Below are 26,258 nucleotides of genomic sequence, written 5' to 3'. Positions count from 1 at the left end.
TGGCTGTTGTAGTTTCCTACTGACTTTAATCACAGGACATGGCAACACCAAGAGATGCCTGCCCTAAAGAATCTCTTGTACTCCAGACATAATCTTAGTTACCTCCAATGTGGAGAAGCAATCTGACATCCTCTTGATAATCAGGGCCAATCACCTCTCCTAACACTCTTACTTTTTTCTTAGGCTGAATTAAGGGCACAAGAAGCTCAAAGTGGCCAGGGGAAGTCTGAGCTTCCAGTTCAATGGAATGTTTGTTGTGGCTCCTGGCAGTAGTGTCCCCTTCCCTCTCCCCACCTAGTATCAAAACGTCTAGGCTGGCAGAATGGGAACAGGAAACAAAAGTGTTCCTATTGGGTCCCTAGAGGTGATAGGAAGTAGGACCATTCCTTTTTCTGACCCTTGATTCATTCCATGAATGCTGGCTATGGGAGAAATCTTATCACATTCTAGATGCTGATTCAAAGCATATACCTCTTTTTAGAGAACCCTGCCCAGCCTTCCAGGCTGCTGCCACTTAATTAGCACTTTATGTCTTCAAAAGGCTATTCCATCTTTCTACCAGACTAGATGCTTATGTTGGTGAGGAACATGGTAAGGCCAGTGGATTCTGTGATTATGGGCCCACTGTCACACACGACTGGGTGTGAAGTGAGTTCCTTAGTCAGAAGCAATACTGTGTGGAATACCATGATGGTAGATAAGCCATTCTGTATAAGTCCATGGATGGTGGTTTTGGCAGAAGCATTACATGTAAGAAATGCAAATCTATAACAAGAATTAGAAGTATCTATTTAGGTAAAGACAAAGCATTATCCATGAGAAAGTGGTCCATTAATCGTCAACTTGCCACCAGGTTCCTGGTCATCACCCTGGGAATAGTACCATATTCGGAACTTGGTGTTAGTCTCTGCTTTTGGCAGATCTGGCATTCAGTAACAATTGTAGGTGGGTCAGCTTTGGTGAGTGGAACTCAATGTTGAGTCCATGTATAACCTCCATCTTTGCTACCATGGCTGCTCTGTTCATGGGTCCACTGGGCAATGACAGGGATGGCTGGAGAAAAAATCTGACTGTCCACAGAATGGGTCATCCTATCTATTGATTATTGAGCTCCTTGCTCTACTGAAGTCATCTTTTGATGAGAATTTATATGAAATATAATATCTTCACAGCCATTGCCCCTTCAGAGAGATCTATCCATATACTTCTTCCCCAGATATCTTTCTTACCAATCTTCCATATCTCTGACCACCCAGCCAGTCCATTGGCTGTGCCCATGACTCAGTAAACACTTGCACGTTTGTCCATTTCTCCATCAAAGAAAAATATACAAACATGTGTGCTGCCTGCAGTTCTGTCCAGTGTGAGGGTTTCTCTCTGCTGCCATCTTTCAGGGTTGTCCCTGAAAGGGGTTGTGATGCTGGAGCTGTCCATTTCTGCATGGTACATATGACTTGGTGATTCTGATAACACCCACCTCATGATGGGTAGCTCAGGTCGAACAGTAACTTGGTGGCCCATCGTCAAATGTTTAGTTTCTACTAAGGTCCAATAGCAGGCCAGGAGCTATCTGTCAAAGGGAGAATAATTTTTCTGCAGATCATAGTGGAGGTATCTTCTCTGACTCACCTACAGGGGCCTGCCAAAGGCTCTAAACAGCATACCTATCTGACATTGACACCTCAAGTGTCATCAGATCTGATGGATCATATGGTTCAAGTGGTAGAGCAGCCTGCACAGCAGCCTGGACCAGTTGAAGAGCCTTCTCCTGTACTGGGCTTCATTCAAAGCTAGCAGCTTTTAGAGTCACTTGGTATATGGGTTGGAATAACACACCCAAGTGAGGAATGTGCTGTCTCCAGAATCCAAACAGGCCCAGTAAACACTGTGCTTCTCTTTCTTGGTGGTTGGGGGCCAAGTGCAATAACTTACCTTTCATTTTAGACTATCTCTGCATGTCCCACACCACTGGACTCCTAAGAATTTCAGACGTAGAAGGCCCTTTGAATTTTGTTTGTTTGTTTGTTTGGTTTTCATCCTCTGGTGTACACTTGTGTTACAAGTCCAAAGTAGTTGTTGCTACCTGCTGCTCACTTGGTCCAATCAGCATATTGTTGTCAATACAGCGAACCAGTGTGATATTTTATGGACGAGACAGATGATCAAGATCTCTTTTAAGTTAGGACACAGGGACAGAGGGTCAATATAGCCTTGAGGTAAAACTGTAAAGGTATACAGCTGGCCTTGCCAACAGAAAGCAAATTGGTTCTTGGGGTCCTTATGGAAAGTGGCAAGAGAAAGGCATTTGCTAGATCAATAGCTGCATACAACATACCAGGCCATGTGTCAGGAGATGTGTTAGCCTGCTGGAGTAAGGACATCACACATGGCATGGCAGCTGCAATTAGTCACCACTCGATTGAGTTTTCAATGGCCAACTGTCATTCTCCACAATCTGGCCTTCTTCTGCACAGGTCAAATAGGTAGCAGTGATCTCTGCAGCTCCTCCATGGATGAGATACTGTTTTTGATTTACTATTTTGTGTGGCAGAGGCAACTCTAATGACTTCCACTTAGTCTTTCCAACTATAACAGCCCTCATTCCACAGGCCATAGAATCAATGTGAGAATCCTGACAACTTCTAAGTATATCTATCCCAATTATTCATTCTGGGACTTGGAAAATGACCATAGGTTGAGTTCAGGAACCCAGTGGGCCCACTGTGAGCTCTAAGCCCTTGACTTACAGGACCACAGTGCTTCATGGGGTCTCCTGGGACCCTGGAAAGTGTGATTGCTTTCCCCAGGGTACAGTTACCCTTAGAAGAGAGTGGAGGTCCTTCTGGGGAAGGACAGAAGAAAAGCTAACAGAACAACTCTTCAGGTATTTCATCAAGGTCCTCCCCCAGGAAAACCTGGCTGTCCTTTCATCCATGGGGTTCTGGGGTTCTGGGTCTGCACACTGGCTCACATCTGGACACTGATACATCAACTGAGATGATCTCTTGCTATGATCCAATGCAACATTTTTTTTTTGAGAAAATTTCTGCTCATACAGATGAAACAAAAATGCAGCAAGCTTCTTATTTATTTCATGCCTGGAATTACCATGATTCAGTACCTGATCCAGTACCATAAGTCCATTTGAGTCATATGGTGATTCAGTGCTGCCACATGGTCCTGCTACCCTGAGGCCCAATTAAGCCACTACATTTAATTTATCCAACTGAGCAGCAGCGTCTCCAGCCCTAAGGTGTGGCACAAGGGAAATGGTAGTGACAAAGCTCTTCAAATGTGTTGCTACCCCCTCATCATTTTGTGTTGTGAATGAAAATTCCTGAATAGAAGCTGTGTCTGGCTGTGAACAAAAACTCCTGGAAGGAGTTTCTATGTCTGTGGAGACTGATGGAACAACTGGAGTTTCAGTACTATGGACAGTGAAAATTTGCAGGTTCTGAGGCTACTGTGTCTTAGGTCAGTTTTTGCCCCCTGGACAGCCATCCATCCTTGTCTCACTCTGATCTGAACTAATATCTAGTGATAATAAGTAAAAACTTCTTAGAAGTTATTGAATTAACAGAACACTAGCTTCTGCCAGTCAAGAGCTAAGAATGCCATCAATATTATCTTCAGTCTATAGACTAGCTAGCTCCCTACATCTCACTGTATCTGCTTCAGTGGATTTTAGTTTACTTATTATTTTGAGAAAAGGTCTCTCTACATAGCCATGGATGTCCTAGAATTCACTATATAGAGACTAGGCTGGCCTCAAACTCACAGAGATCTGCCTGCCTCTGCCTCCTAAGGGCTAATAAAGGCTTAGCCCACCATGCCAAGCTCCACCTATATATTTGAAGTTTCCTTGACTTTTTGACTTTTTATATTCTATAAAATAATAAAAACCTCATGAAACTGCTTCCACATGGGAAGATGGAACCTGGGGTCATGGTCACTCCAAACTGCTCCACAGTAAACTATCTCTTGTTGCCTTTAAGTTAAGAGGTGTGGTTTTCGGTATGCACTCTCTGATAAGTGGTTATTAGCCCAGAAGTTTGGAATACAGGAAGAACAACCCACAAACCACAAGGAACTCAAGAAGAAGGAAGACCAAAAGGTGGACATTTCATTCCTTCTTAAAAGGGGGAACCAAATACCCACGGAAGGAGTTGCAGAGATTAACTATGGAGCAGAAACTGAAGGAAGGGCAAGCAAGCCTAAATATAGCTATCTCCTGAGAGGCTCTGACAGTACCTGACTAACACAGATGTAGAGGCTCACAGCCATCCACTGAACTGAGTACAGGGTCCCCATTGAAGGAGTTAGAGAAAAGACCTATGGAGCTGAGGGGTTTGCAGCCCCTTAGGACGAACAACAATATAAACTAACTAGTACCCTCGGAGCTCCCAGGCTCTCAACCACCAACCAAGGACTGCTCATGGAGGGGTCTGATTGTTCTGGCAGCATGTGTATAGTAGAGGATTGCAAATTCAATCATCAATAGGAGGAGAGGACCTCAGCCCTGTGAAGGTTCTGTGCCTTAGTGTAGCAGAATGCCAGGGCCAATAAGTGGGAGAGGGTGGGATGGCAGGCATGGGGAGGGGGGAGGCAACAGGGGTTTGTTTTTGTTGTTTTTGTTTGTTTCTTTGTTTTTTGGAGGGGAAACTGGGAAAGGAGAAATTTACATGTAAATAAAGAAAATATCTAATGAAAAAAAAGAGGTGTGGTTTTTACAGGCAGTGTCTTACAGGATTGGTGAAGGGCTTGTCTTCTGGACCTTCCCACTGTGGAGGATTAGTATCTTATAGCATGCCTACTGTATGTAGCACTGTACTCTCTGAGCCTTAAAATCCCTTCATCAACACTAAGCCAAGGGACATCAGGCATCTCCACTCCTTTTCAGTAGACCATCTTTTGACAACCGCTTCAGTCAACCATTCAAACAAACTTTTGACCTGTGTTGTTTAATTGTGTGAGCTTCCATATTAAACCTAGAATCTCTATCCACTCTGTGGGTCCATATCAATAAACTAGGCCTGATCTAGTTTTCTATTCCTTCCACTATTATCCCTCACTCTTAAAATCCATTTTTTGTACATACAAGTTTTCTACTTGAATGAGTTAGTAGACTCATTAAGTGATATTGTGTACCTCCTCACAGACTAAACTTTCCATTACCTCTCTAGGAGCCTGCTTAGCTTTAAGTCTGGTTATAGGTCTAGAGACCGTTGGTGGGCCCTGAGAGACAGTGGTATAATCTGGCCTTCAGGGAAGATTGCTGACAGTTTAACAGACAAGGAAAGATTAATTTCCTCGGGAGGTGGGAGTTGGGATACACTCTGGGCTAAGGGTGGAGGGACTTCTTCATGTCATAAGCCCTTCAGAATCTTGAGGGTTCAAGATCTCCAGCCTCAGTAGCGTCCTCCCACACATCTCCATACCAACTTGCAGGATCCAAATTTACCAATCTGAGGTTGGGATTAGAGTTTTTGTTGGAATCTAGCTAACCTAACCATGGGGGATTCCATCTGAATTTCGGCAACTTGTGCTCTATGGCTGCTGGAGAGAAGGTTTTCTTCCAGGGCACACTTAGAACCTGTAGACTGTTGGTGCACATCTGGAGCCAGGAAATCATTTCATTCTTTGCTGTTACCACTGTATCTTAAGGTACTAGAAGCTGATTAAGTTTATAAATTCATTCTTTTCTGTTGTCAATTTATCCAGAAACACTAGATACAACCAGCAGTATTATTTTACTTATTTTCCCACAAATTGTCAAAAGTTTTATGCTTAGAGTCACTAAATTCTTTATCCATGCAGCAAGCCTTCCAAATATTTCTAGCCATGGGCTTTCAACATGCTCCAATACTACCAGGAAGTCTTCAGAAACTGTAGCTGTTGGCAAGTTGGAAGCCTATTCCAGGAATTTTTTTAAAAAGTCATGCTTATACTTCTTTTGCTCTAGAACAGTGGTTCTCAGCCTGTGGGTTATGACCCCTTTGGGAGGGGGAAGTTGAACAATCCTTTCACAGAGGTCACTTAAGACTTTTGGAAAATACAGATATTTACATTATGGAGTGGCCTACAGGCTGTGATCCAGCTAATTCAACAATGGCTATCTCCCAACAAAAAGTCCAAGAATCCAGCAGCTGTTCAGCCCATGGGCTGGATGTGTCAGCTGCTCTTTATGCCAGAATCCGGGAGAAGTAGGCTCTACTACCACTGACCTAAGAGTGAGGGCAAGGAGGCAAAGGTGAGCATGTCCCTCTTCCATGTCCTTTGTATAGGCTGTCATTGTGCAGCGCAGACTAAAGCTTAATCAGCTTCCTGACTCAGATAATTTAATTAAGAAAAAAAATCTCTCTCTTTCATGAGTGTACCCAGCCACTTTGGTTTTGGTTTATTCCAGATGTGGTCAAGTTGACAACCGAGAATGGCTACCACAAGCATATCCCAAGCACACGTCTCTGGAATGGCCTCCAACTTCCCAAGTGAGGCTTTAACCTCTGGAAGTAAATGAGGTCCATTTTAAATTCGTTTTAGAGAACAACTGCTTTGCTTAAATCTACCCCTGGAAACTTTGCAACCCCATTCTGAAATATTACAACCCTGTGACTGTCTTTCATGCTGGTCAACACCATGGAATGTAGCTGTCCCTCCATGTCTTTAGGCAACTGGTTCTAGGACTGCACACGAACACCTAAATTCATCAATGCTCAGCTGTCTTTTATAAAATGGTCCAGCACCTGCATATAAGCAATACATACTCTTTTCATACAAGACAAATGCTATATAAAAAATTTTGTGCATATTCAGTACAGAGTAAATGTTTTTCAAATATTTTCAATCTGCAAGCACCAAAGACAAGTTGTAGAAGTTGCAGGCAAGGAAGGCAGACCGACCCAAGTTTAGAGACAGGGAATTTGGGGTTTATTTTCTGGATTCTGGATCCAGTGAACACTCATTATTGCTGCCCATGGCTCAGACTTTGACTGCAGGGTGCCATGGCTGTGGCTGCAAGTCTTTTCTCACTTAGATATTTCTAGTTTTCTGGAACATAAACTACTACTTCCATGTGTGAATAATATTAGTTACTTGTGTCATACTTGCTCTCTGGTTTGGCTAGATTTCTTGAATGTAATATTAGGAGGAAACACTTACCCATCCAGGTCTGCTGTTTCAATGTATGTCAGACCGTATGGCTCACTGCTAGAGAGTAACAGTACATCTGCCTGCAATCAGAAAAGTCAGAGAAGAGGGAAACAGGAGGCAGCTCCTGACATCACAGTGTGATGGGACGCAGTCCCTCATAAATGGTTGTTCACTCTAAGAACTTTGCAGACTCTAGATGTACACTTATTATCAACGACCTATCACTGCGACCACAAGCTTCTCTCAAAATTGCTCCATTTCACCTGAAGCTATGATGCGAGATGGACAAGAAAGGCAGCTTGTCTGAGGAGCTGATGACCTCCAGAGGCAGCGGAAAGGTTCCCAAGAGAGGTGGGAGGCCAAAATGCTATAGGGCTCCCTGATCCTAATGCAAGGGGAGGAGGGAAAAACCACGGCCGGAGGAGGTACTCACTGTAACAGGATGGTCACTTTCCAGCTTAATTATGTCCCCCACTTGGACATTCCTCCACTTGTTCTCCTCAATCCTGTAAGAAAATGGGCCTTGAATTTCTGCTCCAAGAGTCTCTCCAAGATTCTTTTTTGACAACTAAATAAAACCAAGCAAAAGAGTCAGGAAGGGCTGGAGTGAAGGGAGACAAGCTGCAGAGGGCTGAGTGCGCTGGCGCTTCACGCTCTAGGCAGCCAAGAGCAAGCTCTGTCTCTTTGGACACATCTCTTTCCCTAGCATTTAGCTTTGTTTCTCAAAGGTAGCCACTATATTTAAAAAAAATTTCCTAGAAAATGTCAACTCATAGAATCTTCTACCCTATATATACTTCAGAGTTACAGTAAGGTTTATAATCCCAGTACCTGGGAGGCAGAGGCAGGGGGATTTTCTACATAGAGAGTTCCAGGCCAGGTAGGGTTACACAGTGAGACCCTGTCTCAAAAAAAAAATAAAGTTGAATAGTAGATACCATACTTTCTTCACTTTTTTATTTAATAACATACCTTAGAGGAAGCATATTGATGTGACTCATTCTTTTATTAAATAGCTAAAATGTATTCTATCATCTGGCTTTACTAATTTTACTTGCTTCTTTTATTGGGTTACCTTTGACCCTTTAAATCTTCACTTCCTATAAAAGGAAGTCTGATAGTATGAGCAGATTCAACAATACCAACTCTCTTCCTCCTCCTCTTCTTCCCCCTCCTCCTACTCTGTCTCTGTCTCTGTCTCTCATATTTCAACTTTCCAACAGAATTCCTAAGTCACTCCCTCTCTGTTAAAGATAAGATATAGACATGTTTTCATACACATGCACACATACACATATGCATGCCAGGGACTCTGGCTAACTCCTAAATTCTCCTAAATTCTCCCTGTAATAAATTCTTCTCCAAAAACCATGTACAAAAATAAACAAATACAAATTCTTGAATTATTTGAGGGAGTTCATCTGACTAAATTTATTTGGTCAGAAATTCCTCAATTTGGTAAGTTTCTAATACACTCAGTTTTGCCTTTTTAAAACAATATTATTCCTTCCCCATTTTAATAGTAATTCAGCTTTTTGGTCTTGAGAACTTCTAGCCATATTAAACACTGAAGGAAACAATCCACTCTGAGTAATGAGGGGCCAGATGCCCAAGAGCTTGGACAACAGAATGGCCTGATCCGAGCTACAGGAGGCCAGTACCCTGCAGTGCTGGCCACTGGGAGAAAGGCAGGCGTCCATGGTGACTCTGACCGGCTTGCGGTTTCTTTTCTCATGTTCCTCATGTTCACTTCATAAAACTCCAACTTCTTTAGTGTTTCCTACTCCTGTGCAGATCTGGCACAGACCTCACCTCTTCCATGACTGCTTTTGTCAGACATGACTCTGTAACAGCTTGCCATGCCCCTTACAATATTTTCCACATTTTGCCTTTTGTAGGGACATGTCTGCCTTGTTCCACTCTTACCACCAAGTAGCTCAGCCATGGAGCCAGAGCGGACACTATCTTGGGCTAGTAAATTGTGCTAATGCCTGGATGAAAGGCTATGGTAGTTCAGCCAGTGAGCCTCATCAGAATCCACTATGTTCTAAAGCCAGATGTCCTGAGCCTAATCACTCTGATAATAGTCACCAGCATATTAATTTCATGCTATATTTATCAACTGCTCAGATATACTTTTTCATTTTTATTTTCTCAGACATCTAAGATAGAGCTTATTATTTTCACTTTATAGAAAGAAGCCCAGAGGCATCTCAGTTAGTATGGACACTTCAGGGAATGCTAGAAACATCTACAAGCAAGTTCTTAGAGCTCTTTCCTAGCATACATGAGTGTTAAGGCCTACGTAAAATATTAAGGCCTAGGTAGAATGTTAAGGCCTAGGTAACTCTTATCTGGCTAGCCTGCCATTATAAGGACACTTTCTCATGTGTTTCTCCTGTGACTAGGAAACTTTCTAATGCCAAGTTGATTACATATTATGTTATGTTTTCGGCCCTTGGAAACTAATCATGATAGAAGTCAGTAGAATTGTTTTGTATAGTTACCCACAGTAAGCCTGGACTTGAACTATCCACCCAGCAGTACTTCCTGCATCTGTGTCTAAGCTTTTATGATACTTGATTTTATAAGCTACCCCTGGATGAACTCCAACATAAGAGATATAAGAAACTATTTAAAACAAGACTTCCATTTTGGGTAGTGGTCAAGTAAAGTTTAAGTTCTTAAGATATCCCTGGGAACTGACATCCTACTTGGCAGAAAGAGACAATGTATATGGGTAACTAACGTCCCAGTTGGAAAGTTAAGACATGAATGTTAGACAAGTCCTATCCTGGTAGACAAGTTAGAGCATGAATATTATTAGACAAGGCAAGTCCCCTGCCACAGCTGAAAGCCCCAACCAATGGGAGCAGGATAAATGTACAACAAAGACATGTTCTTAAGGAAACCCTTTATTCCTAAATCCTGATTGGTGGAATACCTTGGCACAAATATTCGTAGATTTCAGGCTTAAAAAGGCCTGTAGGACCTCAACTTGGGATCATGGCTCAGTTCCCAAATCTGAACTGTGGCCCTGGTTGATCAATCCTGGGGCACATGCTCAATAAACTCTCCCTTGTCTGACTGAGATCGGTGTTCATGTGGTTTATGAGGGGATTCCTGGATCCCAAAGGTCTTGGGTTTGATCCCCAGCATCTCAAAAAGAAGGAACTCAAGGAAATAGAAACAAATTCTTTTTAAGTTTAACACGAAGCCCTTTGCACTGTCCTGAATTACTTTTCTAAAGTACCCACTGCATCATGGTTTAGCAATGGTCACCTCTTCCTGGACTGATCCTACCTAACCTGGCTTTCCTAAGATAACATACCTTCCATTCATCAGGATCAAAACAGAGCGGTTGTTGACTTGCTGATCACTTCGGTGTCTTTTCTAAAATACTCAGGAAATAGATAAATAGAAAATCACATGTACAATTTAAACATTTAAAAAGTACTACCAAAAAAAAAAAGTACTACCCAATGTTTGTGATTCCCTCTTTCATATCCTAAAGTCCTCCTATCACCAAAACCAGGCTAAGAGGCTAATGCTCATTGGAAACTAGGAAGGAAGGCAGAGAAAAAAACTCAGGGAAAAGAAAGAGACCCATCTTTGGGCTAAATATTAAAAATGAATGCCCAGGAGCTTAAAAACAAATAGCTCAAAAGCTGAGAGGACAGGGCACATGCCAGACAGCACTAAGGAATCCCCTCATGTTGCACAAAGAACCAGGGGGCATTCAGAAGTATCTATAGCAGATGTGAGGAGTAAAGAGGTCAATATTCAAAGACCTATGGTAGCAGGAGAACAAACACAGCAGATGCCCCAGTGACAGGATTCACAAGAGCCACCTCCTTGGAGGTGGGGCTCTTCCCCCTGGAGAAGGGCAGAATTAGAACATAGCAGGCAGAATACTCAGTTTTCCATGATTCCAGGTTCTTCCAACATTTATTCAGAGATGAGTTCTGAACCAGAAGTAGCTGGGTTGCCTTACACTGGCAAGTTGAGTTTTCAGTTCTCACTAGAAACAAATGGTAGCCGGGCATGTATATAGTCCTGAGCTAAAATGAGTTTATGTAGTTCCATTTGAGTATATGAGTTGTGACTGAAATCTAAGCCACTATGTATGGTAAGCCTAGATTTTACAAAGTTAAAAAAGCATTGTAGCAAATGCTATACTTTTTAGTCCATATGTCATCTTGATAAAATCAGGCCTCTTTGAAGATGCCACAAGGATAGCTTCAAAATCCCACTAATAGGTTTTGTGTCCAAGGTGACCCCTTATAATTAGCATTGGCTGGGACAGGCCAGTATCTCTTTCCAATGGCAGGAAATGAGTGGGCCTTTGATTGTGCCACGGGACTTTCTAGAGCTCCTTCCTATCTGTGCATGCCAAACAGAAGTGGCATTTGGAAAAGGAAACAGAGCACTGGAGGGAAAGGGAATGTGGAGGGAGAGAAGAAAGAGTAAGAGCAGGAGAGAGGCGCTGGAGAGAAAGGGAATGTGGAGGGAGAGAAGAAAGAGTAAGAACAGGAGAGAGGCGCTGGAGAGAAAGGGACTGTGGAGGGAGAGAAGAAAGAGTAAGAGCAGGAGAGGGGCACTGGAGAGAAAGGGAATGTGGAGGGAGAGAAGGAGAGTAAGAACAGGAGAGGGGCGGAGCAGGGAACAGGGGGAAGAAGGAGGAGATGTACAATACAAGCAGCCAGGTGAGGGAGGATGACAGCAAAGCCAGACAAAGCTAAGGGGGAGGGCTGGGTCTCTGAGAAGAGAGGGAGGGAGTCTGGAGAAAGATTTAAAGTGATAGAGCAGGAGAAGGCCTAGGCGCACTGCTCCTTTCTGGACAAGCAGAAACCTCTAGTCTTGGCTCTGCGGAAACAATATGGCATCTAGGATAGATAAGAGAACAAATGTGAGGGACATCTCTCTGGTTAGCACTTCATGGCACAAGGTAGTTCCGGGAAGTCTTTTCTGCCCACAGCCCAATTACTAGGTATAGTGAGGGAAGCCCAGGAAGCCACTTCACCACGTCATCGATGGCATCTTTCACTCCAGTTATGGACAGCACCACAATCAAGGGTATTACAGTTGTGTACCATGCCAGGGAAGAGATCTGCGGGATCAACTTTGAGAAGGAGATATAGATCGTAGGGTTAGGAAACCTAAACAAGAACATATTGTCCCCCAGTTTCCTGCCTCCACTATTTTCTCCTCTCTAGGTTTATAATAATAAACCCAATGGCCCTAGTTGCTTTTCGCTGTTGTAACTTTCCTGTATCCCTGAATCCAAGAAAGCATTTCCCAAAAGAGGAAAAGGCTCCAAGCTGCTACTTACATGTTGTGAATGTCTCTATCTTAGTCCTAATGGGAAAGAGTCATTTCTCCAACAATGAAAGGTATGGGAAGATAGAATGGTAAGAGTTTATATGGATACTCTTTCAGAGGACCCAGGTTCAAGTCCTAGTACCAACCATCTATAACCCCAATTCTAGAAGTTCTGATGCCCTCTTTTTCATGCACCAGGCATGCATATGGCACAAGAAACTTATGCATGTAGGCAGAACACCCATACACAAACAAAAAAACAGTGGGCATGGGAAACCCTGTGATTGTCCCACACCTTCAGTGCAAGGGAAAGTGTGAAGATCTGTCCCCTCCTCTAAATATGGGCCTTCGTCTGTGGATTCCTTTCCTCGTGCTGGCTCGCTTATATTTTATGCAATTCTTTCTCCTCTTGGTATGTATCAACTTCCTATCACAGAGACTGGGATGAGAAAGGAGAATAGGGTTGTAGTGAAGAATCTGTGGTTTCCCATGATGAAGCTGAACTTGACACAGCCATAATGAAGGAGTTCCCTTCCCATGGAACTCTATCTTTGTGTTTTGATACAAAGGCTTGCCTCACACTGATTAATCCTGATCTCTGCTACTCCAGGGAACTGGACAAAGACTCCAGCTAGCCATTTGTCCATGTCCAAATGAAGAGGGTGTTTCCTAGTCTAGTACTGAGAATACAGCCTGACCCCAAAGCAGATTAGGACACACTGCAAATGTCTTAGCAGCCATACCTGTAGGAACAGCAAAATGAGGAAATAGGCGTTTGCAAGTCTCTGGAACTGTTCAAACAGGTTCATGGGCAGGAAGTTAAAGAAATTATACTTTGATGTCTTGATGGAATTGTCCTATGGGTAAATTACACATAACAATAACAACAAAATGCAAGCACAAGCAGAAGAACAAGACAGCTCAAAACTGGTTGATCTGTTTGTCCCCTCAATCTCCAGAATATAAACTGAATATAAATACTAAACATGGGGTATTATTAAACCTGTGGCATGAACTATCAATAGAGGTGAATGAGATGCAACAGTTACTGGAGAAAGAGGTCTAACAGTTTTGTAACTGTATTTAACTCCCACATCTGTCATATAAGGTGAATTAAGGTGAATGTTATCAACTCACTTTATATTTAAATGAATGAATTCAAGACTGGAGAAATCACACAACTTATATGTTTCAAAGTAAGTAACAGACAACAACTATAATCATGCTTCAGTCTGTCTGATACCCAAACCTAGCTTTGCTGTTTCATCTCAAAGAGAGAGAGAGACAGAGAGAGAGAGAGAGAGAGACAGAGACACAGAGAGAGACACAGAGAGATACAGAGAGACAGAGAGACAGAGAGAGACAGAGACAGAACAGAGACGACACAGAGACAGACACACAGAGAGACAGAGAGAGACAGAGAAAGAGAGACAGAGAGAGAGAGAGAGAGAGAGAGACAGAGAGAGAGAGAGAGAGCAAGTGTATTCCCACTACCACTACACTGTAAACATTATTACCCAGGACCTGTAGCTCAGAGATAATAGATTAAAACCCTGCAAAAATCACAAATATATGTGGCCATGTATATATTTTTATATTTGGAGTGATGTGTACACATGATGCATGTGTGTATATGTGTAAGAAATAACATACAAGAGCCTTGTTTGAAGTGGGATGTAGTACTGCATGCCCGTAACTCTAGCACTTGGGGGCTGGAGAAGGAGGTTTTGAGTTTAAGGCTAGCCTGGGTTACATGGCAAGACCTTCTTTCAAAAGTCAACACAGGCCAAGGAAAACAAGAAGCACTGTGTGGGAATAAGGCAGAAATAACCCAAATGGTCATTTATTAGGAACCATTTAAAGCTAAATCTGAAGAGGAAATCCTATATAACTGCTCTTATGAAATTAGGACCCTGAAAACCATTAGGGTCTCAGAATAGTGTAAAAATATAGAAAAAAAAAAAAGAATTTTTAGTCACATCTCCTTTATGGACTCAGAAGGCATCAATGAGTCCGTGAGAAACTCTCTGTAGTGGTTCCTATATGGGAGCAGATGGGAGCAAAGACAGACACTGAAGCATGGCTTTACAATACATGTGTTATGTTGTGAATTACCTTCATAAACGAGTAAGTGTAAAAATAAAAAAAAAAACCATGAAATTGGACAAAATCATTAATGGGTAGTTTAAGAAAAATACAAAAGGCTAGCACAAAGAGATTGATTTCACTCAAAAGTTTCAAAACTTGAAAAACAAACCACCACTTCCATCTGTGAGCTGGCAAGGCTGGAAAGGATTGGTGATAACCAACTTAAACCAGCACAGGCAAGGCTGGAAAGGACTGGTGACAACCAGCTTAAACCAGCACAGAAATGGCATGCCTCCAACCCTAGCTGTCAACTTGGGGAGGGTTGGTAGATGGCAGCAATCTGAAGCCAGCGTGGGCTACAAAGTGAGACCCTATCTCAGAAAAAAGTACAAAACCAAAACTAGTCTGGCAGGAATGCGCAGTGAGTGGTTTTCTCCGGTACACAGAAATACAGATTGATGTAATATTTTCAGAAGGTCCTCGGCAAAAATGTATCAGGTTTTTTTAATATGTTTATCTTTACACCTAGTCAACTAATATGCAAAATGAAGTTCATTCAGGGCCATTTATTGCAGAAAAATGCTGGAGAGATTGTAAATGTCCGGCAGCAGAGGTGGCCAACTAAGTAATGTTCATCAAGAGAATGGGGAAATGGAACAGCTTGTGTGTAAATGGCACCAACATGTGTGTGTTGTCATTGATGTCTAAGTTAAAAGAGAGCTATGGAGGGATTGTGAGAAAAGTTATAATGTTTCTTTTCTAGGAGTTACACATAAATACAAAATCCTAGAAGAGATGTGTTTTCTAGAGTGAAGGACACTGAGTTGGTTTTGGCTTCCGAGCTCTCAGTGCACATTTACAATAGAGGAGCTTAAACTGGAAGTTATGCTGTAGTTTCTGTATCAATAAGGAGTTCCTCCCTCCCCTCAGGAGGAGAATGTAGAGAACACTAGCCACTGCTGAAATAATGACAGGACACATACCGGATACTCAAAAAGAGAGTTGAAGTTTCTATTGTTAGCCTGCAAAATCCTTTCTTCTGAAAGAAAAGGAGAGACATGATGAGAACATTCTCGTAGGTTAGCTGGATGCCATGTGCTAGTGAAGGCTCCACGGCTCCTCACACATTCTTGCTGAGGTATCTGTTTGGAAACAGGTCTTGGGTGCTGGGAATGCTGCCCAGCCAGTAGAGTGCTTCCTGTGGGAAGAACCTCCATTTGAGCCCATTTCTGCAGTATGGTGGTGTAAGAGTAAACTTTAGCAGTTGAGAAATGGCAGCAGAAGGATCAGACTTCTGTTCAAGGCCATGCTCACCTACATGCTAAGTTCAAAACCACCCTGGGATACATGGGATCCTTTTTCAAAATAAAAAGTAAATAAAAAAATAAAATGGGATGCCTGGCTAGGCAGTAGGGAGGTAGTTGTGAATGCTTGTAATTTTAGAACTTGGAAGGCTGAGGCAGGAGAATATTAGGTTGAAGGCAAAGCCTGAGCTATATAGTAAGGCCCTGACTCAAGGTGCCCCCTCACTCCCCTGCCACAAGAAAGGGCCAGGGATTCTGCTTGGCTGTTTGCCCAGTAAGCCCAAGGCACTGAGTTCAATCCTTAGCATCACATACACTGGGCCTGGTGGCACATACTTGGGGTGGAAACAGACAAACATTCATGGGAGGTGAGCAAGGACTTACATTAAGCAGTAAACATAAACACGATGGGTCTGTGGACTGTGATGTTCTAACAAAGCATTCAAATCTGTGTGTGTGCTGAGGACTGCTCATAAGAACCAAACAGAAGCATACAAGCAAACAACATCCCCCCCCAATAAACCAAAAAACCAACTTGTAGGTTATCAGATGCTCCAGAGGCCTGGACTTCTGATTTCCTTTAAGTGTGGAGAGCTGAGCCGTGCCTACAGCTTATGGGCCCAACACTGTCTAGGTGGAGGTAGCATAAGAACTAAGTGGATTGGTGGACTCTGCGCTGGTGTCTGCTGCTCTGGGATGAGCTCCTTGCCTCTGAGGAGAAAGCTCCACAGCGTTTAGTATCACAGAAGTCTTCTGTGTTGACAGTGCTATGAGAAGAAGAACAGAAGTTCTCTCCAATACAATTGTTCAGTAAACTTGCATTACTAAATCATTACTGAGCTTTTATGGCACAGAAGCTAGACATGCCAGCTGTGTGGGGCAGGGTAAAAGAGTCCCAGAGACCTGGGATAGGGGAGGCTCCCAGGAGTCAATGGGGGTGGCCTATAGCCAAGATGCATAACAGTGGGGACACGGAACCTGAAGGGGCCACCTTCTATAGTCTGACAGGAAACCCACTGGAAGGATAACGACATCAATCCACCCACAAAACTTTTGACCCAGAATTTTTCCTGTCTAAAAGAAATGCAGTGACAAATGTTGCTGGATTTTTCCTGTCCAATTACATTAGGGCAGCAGGAGGCCCGTGATTGGACAGGGAAAAGGGAGGCGGAGCTAAGACTTGCAGAGATGGAGAGCATAGCAGAGAGAAAGGGAGAAGGAAAATGGAAGCAGATGTGAACCAGCGTGGCTTGATCCAGCCACAGGTAGTTAGGGTATCATAAGGTAGAATAATTGGGATAAAGCTTTTATCAATATCAATTGGCTCTGAAATTATTGAATTGGCATCTTGTAATTTGTGATTTTATTAATACATAGATCTGATTGGTTATCCATAATTATAGCTCTTAAGAGTTTTGATTCTACTGGCTAATTGGGTATTGTGATGGCTGACTGTGGGGTGGGTGATCGTTGTGTGGTAGCAAGAGGAATTTGAGAGCTCTGGCCTGGCTGGGGAGTTGGTTGGACTGCAGTGGGGCCAAGAGTTGCCAAGGAACTCAGGAGTTCCATCACAGAGAGATGGCCGAGTTGAGATCACCTTTCTGGGGCCATGTGGCCTGCTGGTGCTGGCACTAGAGCGAGAATGTGCTGATTCTTTTGTTTGTTTGTTTGTTTGTTTGTTTGTTTGTTTTTAGGATTTCTCTGTGTAGCCCTGGCTGTCTTGGAACTCACTCTGTAGACCAGGCTGGCCTTGAACTCAGAAATCTGCCTGCCTCTGCCTCCCACATACTGGGATTAAAGGCATGCACCACTGATGGAGCAGAGACTGAGGGAATGGACAACCAATAACTAGCCCAATTTGAGACCAATCCCTTGGGCAAGCATCAATCCCTGACACTATTAATGATCATCTGTTATGCTTGCAGACAGAAGCCTAGTGTAACTCTTCACTGAGAGGCTCTACCCAGCAGCTGACTGAAACAGATGCAGACACCCACAGCCAAACATGGACAGAGGTCAAGAACTCTTATGAAAGAGTTGGGGTAAGGATTGAAGGCCCCGAAGGAGATAGGAACTCCACAGGAAGACCAACAGAGTCAACTAACCGGAACCCCTGAGAGCTCTAAGAGACTGAGCCACCAACCACAGAGCACACACGAGCTGGACCTAGGCCCCCGGTACTTACGTGGCAGATGTGCAGCTCAGTTTCTATGTATGTCCCCCAACAACTGGAGCAGAGCCTGTCCTTAAAGCTGTTGCCTGTCTGTGGAATATATTCCCCAACAGGGCTGCCTTGTCTGGCCTCAGTGAGCAAGGATGTGCCGACCCTGGCAGAGACTTGATGCACCAGGGTGGAAGGATACCCAGGGGGTCCCACCCTCTCAGAGGAGAAGGGGATGGGAGATGGGGGGAGGGATTCTGTGGAACAGAGATTGGGATGTAAAAAAATAAAAAGTCATTACCAAAAAAAAAAAAAAGAGTATAGATTTATTTTTATACAAAGAATTACTTTGTGTAAGAATGAGTCTACTAACTACAACACCTGGCAAAGTCATCCTATGAAAACCAGAAATGAAGAGTCCGTTAAACATGAAAAAAAAAGTGTATACATACACAACTTTCCTTTGTATTTATCGGTGGGGTTTGGTTTTGGGTCTCCATGGATACTGAATTCATTAAAGTCTTACATAACATAACGTAGTACTTTCATGTGATCTATGTAACCTTCCTTAAAATCTCAGACCAGCTCTAATCTTAACACTGAACTGAATTTAAATGCTATTTATATATCATTAAACTATAGTGTTTAGAGAATCATGACAAGAAAAACATTCCATAACTATTTAGTACAGATACATTTTTCCCCAGATATTTTCAATTATGGTTGAACCCATGGATTGGGAACCCACTGATATGGAGGGTAGATTATATATTCATATCTATTGATAGCTAATCACTAGAAATCTATGCCCTAATGAAGTGTTCCTGTAGCTTTTCAATTCTTCCACAGCTCAACAAGCATTGTGAAATTCTGGCAGGGTTCAGGAGGCCCTCTTTACTCCTTAATGTTGTCAGATGACCATATTCAGACTCCTACAAACACACAATACACAGGGTAAGTGGCACAGGCAAGCAAAGGGGACACAGCCAAGCACATGGGGCACAGGCAAGCACAGGGGACACAGGCAAGCACATGGGGCACAGGCAAGCACAGGGGGCACAGGCAAGCACATGGGGCACAGGCAAGCACAGGGGACACAGGCAAGCACATGGGGCACATGTAAGCACATGCAAGCATCTCCAGGGCTGGAGAGTGGACGAAGCAGGATGTGGAAGCGTTACGGGAGGGAACACCTGCCCTTATTTAGATCACACACAAAAGAACTTCCCAGTTCTTGTCAGCCTGCATATAACAGCAGATGAAGCTGAATCAGGCTGAAGGTTGACACTGCTGCTAAGCCTTCCACTTTTACTAATTATCAGGCTACCTCCACAGGGGCCACTCCCTCAGAGAGCAGGCCTAGCCGCTCCTCTGTCTCTTAGTTGTGCTGGGTTCATGTTGCAGCTCTTCTGGCTCTCTAAGAATCTTCTTGGCTCATGGCTTCAAATCTCAGTTTTCAAAGATTCCATACTAGGTAACCCCGCTGACCCTAAATTCACTCAATTATTGTCCTAAGGGATATCTCTCTATCTACCATCCATCTGTCCATCCATCTATCCATCCATCTATCCATCCATCTACCTTATAGTATGTGTGTGTGTGGGGGGGAGTATGTAGCTCCTGCTGGCCTCAAATCTGAAAGCTTCCTGTCTCTGACTTCCGAGTTCTGGGATTATCAGTGTACCACCAGAACCAGCTGAGACTCACTTTTTGAGGCTGCACATAATAATAATGAGATCATATAGTACTTATTTTTCTTTGCCTGGCTCATTTCAGTTACACAATGTTCTTCATTTTCATCCATGTTGTCATAAATGACAAGATTTTTTTTTTATGGCTGACCAGTATCCTGTTACTAAGGCTAAGGCAGAGATTGGAGGAGGTTTGGGAAGTGCTAATTAAAGGGACCAAGTTTTCAGATACAAGAGAGTTGTTGCTGATACAATGACTGTAATTGATAATATATAGCAGTCTTGAGAGTGGATTTTAAATACTCTCACAAAAAAAACCCAAACAAACTATGCAGGGTAATGCATGTTAATTAGCATTATTTCCTCCTTCTAAAATGTACATATGTATTTTAAAATATGTATACAATAAATATGCACAATTTTTACTCTTCCTTTCATATATGAAATTATAGTTTTTGTTGCTGCTTATCTTTTGTTTTTCTTTTTTAAAATTTCTTTTCTTTTTTTGAGACAGGGTATCACTAGTCCAGCACAGGCAAGCCTACCGCTGTAGCATCAGTCTCCTGGCATAGGGCTAGCCCACTGCTGCAGCTTCAGTCTCCTGGCATAGGGCTAGCCCACTGCTGCAGCTTCAGTCTCCTGGCATAGGCTAGCCCACTGCTGCAGCATCAGTCTCCTGGCATAGGGCTAGCCCACTGCTGCAGCATCAGTCTCCTGGCATAGGTTAGCCCACTGCTGCAGTATCACTGCCCTGGTACTGGCAAGCCCATCAATGTCCAGGAACCACAGTCATGGACCACCATACTTGGCTAATCCTGTTTTTTTTTCTTTAAATCTCAGCATACCACTGCTCAGTTCAGCTCAAAGGCCCTAGAGTTAATGAAGATTTGCTTAATGAGCAGACACACAAATGAAAAGATGCTTACAAACACGTTTGGTCAAACTGAGGTCAGATTTCTGTGCGGACTCTGAAGAGGAGGGTGACCCTCTGCCTGTGGGAGGACCCACAGAACTGCAGAGCAGCCAGGCTGAGAGGACCCTGAGCAAAGACTGAATCTCGAGCCCTCACAGTCTTCCTGTGCCTCTATCCCAACATCCTAAGAGCTTCGCTGATTTTCTGTGAGCTCAGTGAAAGCACAAGGAGAGATGTTAAAAGACTAGGTCCTGCTGGAGTACGGCAGAGCACATGCCTAGGTCCAGTCCCCAGCACTACTAATAAAGAACAAAAATAAAACAAAAAGATAAGGCCCTAAAGAAAATAGAAATGTCATAAAAGAAAAAAATCTTCTTTTATTAAGCAGAGTCTGTAGAAAACTGGTTGAGGATCCAACTTGGTGGCACATCTGTTATCCCTACACTGTGGAGGCTGAGGCAGGAAGATGGGAAATTGAGGTCAACCTGGGCAACATAATGAGAGTCTGTCTTGAAAACAAATGAGCAAACAAATCAAATGGTCTATGATTCAGGACTTCCGGGAAACAGAAGAGCCTCCCCCTAACTCCTTATGTGACCTAGTGGAGACCCTTTCCCCTCTGGGTCAGAAGTGGACAGACACATCCATAGTGACTCCCACAGAAGACAGAGGGACGCTGTTCACCATCCCCTCATTAGGAATGTAGGACCAGTGACTTCTTATCAAAGTGGTAAAGGTAAATTAGTCTTGTTAGACATTGTCATGGCTGCCCAGCCACAAAACCTTCCCAGGCCCAGAAAGTAGGAGCTGGGAACATTAGAAAGTGCCTATATGACAGCAACTAAGTCATTTCAATGGGGTTAGCACTTAGTCCCTTCTGTGCAGGGCTGCCTGATTTGGGGGGGGGGAGTCAGTCCAAACAACAGTACCCCACCGCCTACATGGGGAACAATTAACAAGAGCAGTTGTACATTAAACTGAGGCCCTATTTTCAGCCCCTGCTACTGAGGTCAAGAAATTCCTAATCCCACTGTAGTTGTCTGAAAGGATCTCCCCTCTTTCTTCAAATTTTCAAAGAATCCTGTCCTCATCAAGTGGCCCTCTTTTGACTTCCTAGGAAAATAATCCAAGACAATATAACTCACGTCTTTTTAAACTCTGAAGAAAAAGAAGCAGCAATGTGAGGGAAAGCCAAATCAAGTTTCAAAGAAACAAGTACTTTAAAATAATCAGACTTGTTTCTAAGAGGCTAGATGAGGAAAAAGTAATTCCAGAAACAAGCTTGAGCGACCTCAGATGACTGGGTACCTCACACAGCATAAAATGTATAAGCCACTGGCTTTAGTGTATTCAGAGGCTTGTGTAACCTAAATGCCTATTTTTTGTGTATTTATTTAAATGTTCTACTGGACTGTATTATAGTCCTAATGCTGTTTAACTGTTTTAAAATGTTTATTTTGTGTGTATGAGTATTCTGCCTGCATGTATGTCTGTGTGCCATGGGCATGCTTGGTGCCCACTTCCTTTCCATTTATTTTACCTCTGTGATGACACTATTTTTTTAAATTATTCAAAGCAATATGAAATACATTTTCACTATAGAAGACTCCAAAACAAAGTTATATGGAAAAAGATGTTAAGTTTCTTCTCTGTCCTCCATGCCTCCTCACTAAAAACAACTGTGACCTGTGAAGATCAACGCGAGCTGAAATTAGGTGGCCACACAAAAATCATAATGTGACATAACAGTTATTTGTAATAGCCAAAATGTACAGCAGTAACAATGCCCTTTTACTGACAAAAAGATACACTATGGTGAGTTTCTACAGTAGGGTATACACCTGCCCACATAACACAATGAATACGCTACTGCTCAGCATAGAGTGATCTTGAGAACAGCATGTGAAGAAGCCAGTTACAAATGCACACATGTTGCAGCCCGACTGTGTGGGTGCTAGGCACTAATCAGGGTCTGCACTAACTCAGCAAGCGCTTTCCCACTGAGCACAGAGAAACTAAGATTTCTCCAAGAGGACAGAACAAGTAGCCGAGTCAGGATTTAGGCTGGATAGAAAGCACAGTGCGGCCTTTAATCAGCAAGATAACTTCATCCTCTGCACTTTACCCAACTCTCAAAAGGAATCCTAAATCTAGAAGGTCATTTTGGTTTTCTTTTTTAAAACTTCATGTCAAAAGTTTACTCTGAAAGACAGCTGGGTGCCCTCCCTGCTGTGGTTCCTGCTGCACACTTTAACTACTTTGGTCTGCCCACGATGTCATGAAGTGATCCTGGAATTCTTGCTAGCACCAGCCAGACCCAATTGTCCAGAAAAAGATGATATTAAATACCTCAGCGAGCAAGAAGCAGTTATAAAGCATGGGAAGAAGGAAAGAGCCCTTTTCCTGGTGAATTTCTAAATACTGGGGAAAGTATAAAAACAAAAAATGTAAACTACTGAAATTAGAATTCTTATATAGCAAAACCTGGACCTCGTGCTTAGAAGCATGAAGTATTCTCTTCTGCAAGATGTATTTCTTTTCCTGGTCATTTCTTGTGTGGGCTGCTATCTTGATTTAGGTATGTTGGCAGAGTCTGTCATATACATGCATGTGCTTGCACACAGGTGAACACACACACACACACATGAATATACACAGAAAGATGCACATACAGGAACATACACATACACACATGAACACAAACACATGAATACCCACATGAATATACACATGAACACACTCACACACTTGAGTGAGCATGCTTTTCAGAGGCAGCGGTAAGGATGTACAGACCTTTGTGGTTCACCTACCTTTTTCATTCTGTTTGTTTTCATTTTGTGTCTCATGCATTGCACAGCAGTACCAGCTACAATCCCATGGACTCTCTGTAAGGAAATGAAGAGGCTGCAGTGCGTTTCCATGCTGGCACTATCTTATCCTGACACGTGTTTAAGAAACTTGCAACTCCATCTCTGAAACCCAAGATAATCGACCTCTCACACATATGACTAGCTTTTAGAATTCACTGCATTTACCCTCATTATAAAGATAGTTTCAGAGCTTGAGAAACAGGTTTCTTGGCAAGCCAGCCTACAGGTGACTACAGTCTGTCAGGGGAAGACATCATCAGAAACTGCTGGATGCTATCTCAGTGCAGTGCTGGGCTTACACCTGGGGTTAGTTTTCTAACCTACTGTCCAGAGCAGAGGTTAGCTGTAGACTTTTATCCAGTAGATAAGTATTTTATCCTGAGGTAAAAGACAACTCCAAAGGCTGTGGCCTATTGTACTTAAGCCATTGCTCATTTTATATTCAGTTCAGAAATCTTCCTATTTCTTTTTATTTGTGTGAGCTAGTGCCTTGTTATGTAGCCCAGGCTGACCTTGAATTTCTAATCCTCTTGCCTCTGTCTTCTTACATTTCTTTATTGAATAGTTTAACTCCTAAATTGTCACTTTAACTGATTGTAACATCTTACTGGTTCTCTCTAAGTAAAACAATTACCTCCTCCTCTTCCTCCTCCTCCTCCTCCTCCTCCTCCTCTTCTTCCTCCTCTTCTTCCTCCTCTCCCTCTTCCTCCTCCTCTTCCTCCTTCTCTTCTTCCTTCTCCTCCTGCCTTCTTCTGCTTCTCAACAATACTAAGGATTGCAACTAGGGTCTCCTCATCCATGCTAGGCAAATCCTACCACTGAACTGTATCACCAAACTTTTTTTCCTTCTCTTTCTTTTGCTAAGTTTCCCAGGCTGCTCTTGAACTCACACTGTAGACCAGATAAGCCTCCTCTGTAGTAAATATGTCTTTTGACATCTGTCTTTTATATTAATTACTCAATGGCTAATTAGTCTATACGTTTTGGAGTTCTAATTAGTGTCATCAGGCTTGGTGGCAGACATCTTTAGCCATCAAGCCATCCTGCCAACCAGTCATCGGTCCTTTCAGATAAACATCGTGTTTGTTTTAACTTTTTGAAACCTGTAGTTTATCACCTTTTAGGCTTGTATGTCCTTTGACTGCCTCCTTCTCCATCCCCCATGGTTTGAAGATGAAATGTTCTCTATGGCTCATGCGCTGAAGGCTTAATGCTGCTTCAGGGGTTTCTGGGAACTTTGGAGGTGGGGCCTTGCAGGAAGGAGACCCTGGGGATGGGTGTAAGGGTGACCAGGCCCCAGGATTTTCTTGCTCTCAGCTTCTTATAGCTCCTCTGCAAGGCTCCTGCTCCACGACACGCTGCCCAAGCAGCCATGGATCAAAGACTCTAAACTAAAATAAGCCTTTTCCCCTTAAGGTATCTATTTCAGACATTGTCTCTCAGGTATGAGAAAACTGATACACTATTTTTAACCCAGCAATAAAATGTATTTATTCTAACCAGTTTCTTTGAGGTCCCACAAGTTACCACATATAGATGAGTCAAGACTAGGAAACTTGTGAGATAAGACATATAAAATTAGTTGTAAAATCAAAGGAAAGGAAATGTTGAGTACTTTGACAAATTGGTGAATGCAAGCTTCCTATGAAAGTGCCCAGATTTTTACCTTTCATAATTTTTATTATCACATGCATGTTCATGTGTGTGCATGTGTGTGTGTGTGCCATGGTATGTATGTGGAGGTCAGAGGACAACTTACAAGAGTCAGTTCTCTCCTACCCATGTGGTCCCAGGGATGGAATGCAGGTTGTCAGGATTGGCAGCAAGTGACCTAACCTATTGGCCCATCTTGCCAGCCCCACGTTATCAACATTTTAAAAAAGAAAATTAAATGTACAAGTCAAATAAAATTCGCGTGGACTATAAATTCTTTAGTCTCTAGAGCAAAGCTCTTAGCTATGTAGAATCTGTTTAATAATAGCAATCCTGAGACATGGTTCTTGAGGCGCTGAGTCCACTCCCTGAGCGTTTTCATTTCCTCTATTGGTTCCATTTCTATTGGTCTATGATAAGTTACCATGACCAAGGCAATTTAAGAATGTACTTGGGGCTCACGGTTTCAAAGCAGTAGAATCCATCGTGACAGTCATTGAGCAGAGCAGTAGGCACAGTGAAAGAGAAGTAGCTGAGTGCCTACATCTTAATCTGCAAGCAAGAGGCAGGGCAGCGAGCTGACACTGGGGCTGGCATGAGTCCTTTTAAGCCTCAATGTAACCCACAGGGGCGCATCTCCTCTAATAAGATCACACCTCCTAATCCTTTCCAAGAAGTTCCACCAATTGGGAACCAAACATTCAAATACATGAGCCGAAAGGGCCTTCTCTCATTCTCCTTCAGGACACCACAGCTCCATGGTAGCCTTCCTGAAATGGAGAATAAAGAATGTGATGGCTGGGGCCAGTGAGATGACTCAACAAGTCAAGGTTCCTGCTGTCAAGCTTGAAAGACCTGAAAGAACCAAGTCCTCAACACTGTCCCCTGACTTCCACACATGTGTGTACACATACACACAGAGATAAAATTAATAAGTAAATGTATTTTACTTATTACAGCATCTGGCTGGGTGCTCAGCAGTTAAAAGCTTTGCTGATCTGGCAGAGGACCCACATCATCAGGTGGGTCACAGTTGCCTACAGCTCCAGCTATAGGGGATCCAATGCCTTCTTCTCGCCTCTGCAGGTACCCCCCCCCCACACCACA

At 43.0% G+C, this 26,258-nt stretch overlaps 1 protein-coding gene across 5 annotated transcripts in view; it reads right to left on the bottom strand.

The window, feature by feature from the left end:
• The window catches only part of LOC116095888 (phospholipid-transporting ATPase FetA), a 124,651-nt gene that overhangs the window by 70,059 nt on the left and 28,334 nt on the right, over positions 1-26,258 (bottom strand). For 2 of the 5 annotated variants that reach the window (XM_031377183.1, XM_031377186.1), the window contains exons 3-9: positions 23,439-23,513; positions 15,543-15,598; positions 13,215-13,328; positions 12,137-12,271; positions 10,481-10,542; positions 7,583-7,655; positions 7,159-7,229 (exon numbers count right to left, since the gene is read on the bottom strand). In XM_031377183.1, coding sequence (XP_031233043.1) covers positions 7,159-7,229; positions 7,583-7,655; positions 10,481-10,542; positions 12,137-12,271; positions 13,215-13,328; positions 15,543-15,598; positions 23,439-23,513 — 586 coding nt within the window. Of the gene's footprint in view, positions 1-7,158; positions 7,230-7,582; positions 7,656-10,480; positions 10,543-10,940; positions 11,064-12,136; positions 12,272-13,214; positions 13,329-15,542; positions 15,599-23,438; positions 23,514-26,258 lie in introns of those variants that run through there. The other 3 variants (XM_031377185.1, XM_031377184.1, XM_031377187.1) reach the window with 3 other exon arrangements.

This window comes from Mastomys coucha, unplaced genomic scaffold, assembly GCF_008632895.1.
Source record: "Mastomys coucha isolate ucsf_1 unplaced genomic scaffold, UCSF_Mcou_1 pScaffold18, whole genome shotgun sequence".
NCBI lineage: Eukaryota > Metazoa > Chordata > Mammalia > Rodentia > Muridae > Mastomys > Mastomys coucha.
This window is presented reverse-complemented; position numbering and strand designations above follow the sequence as displayed.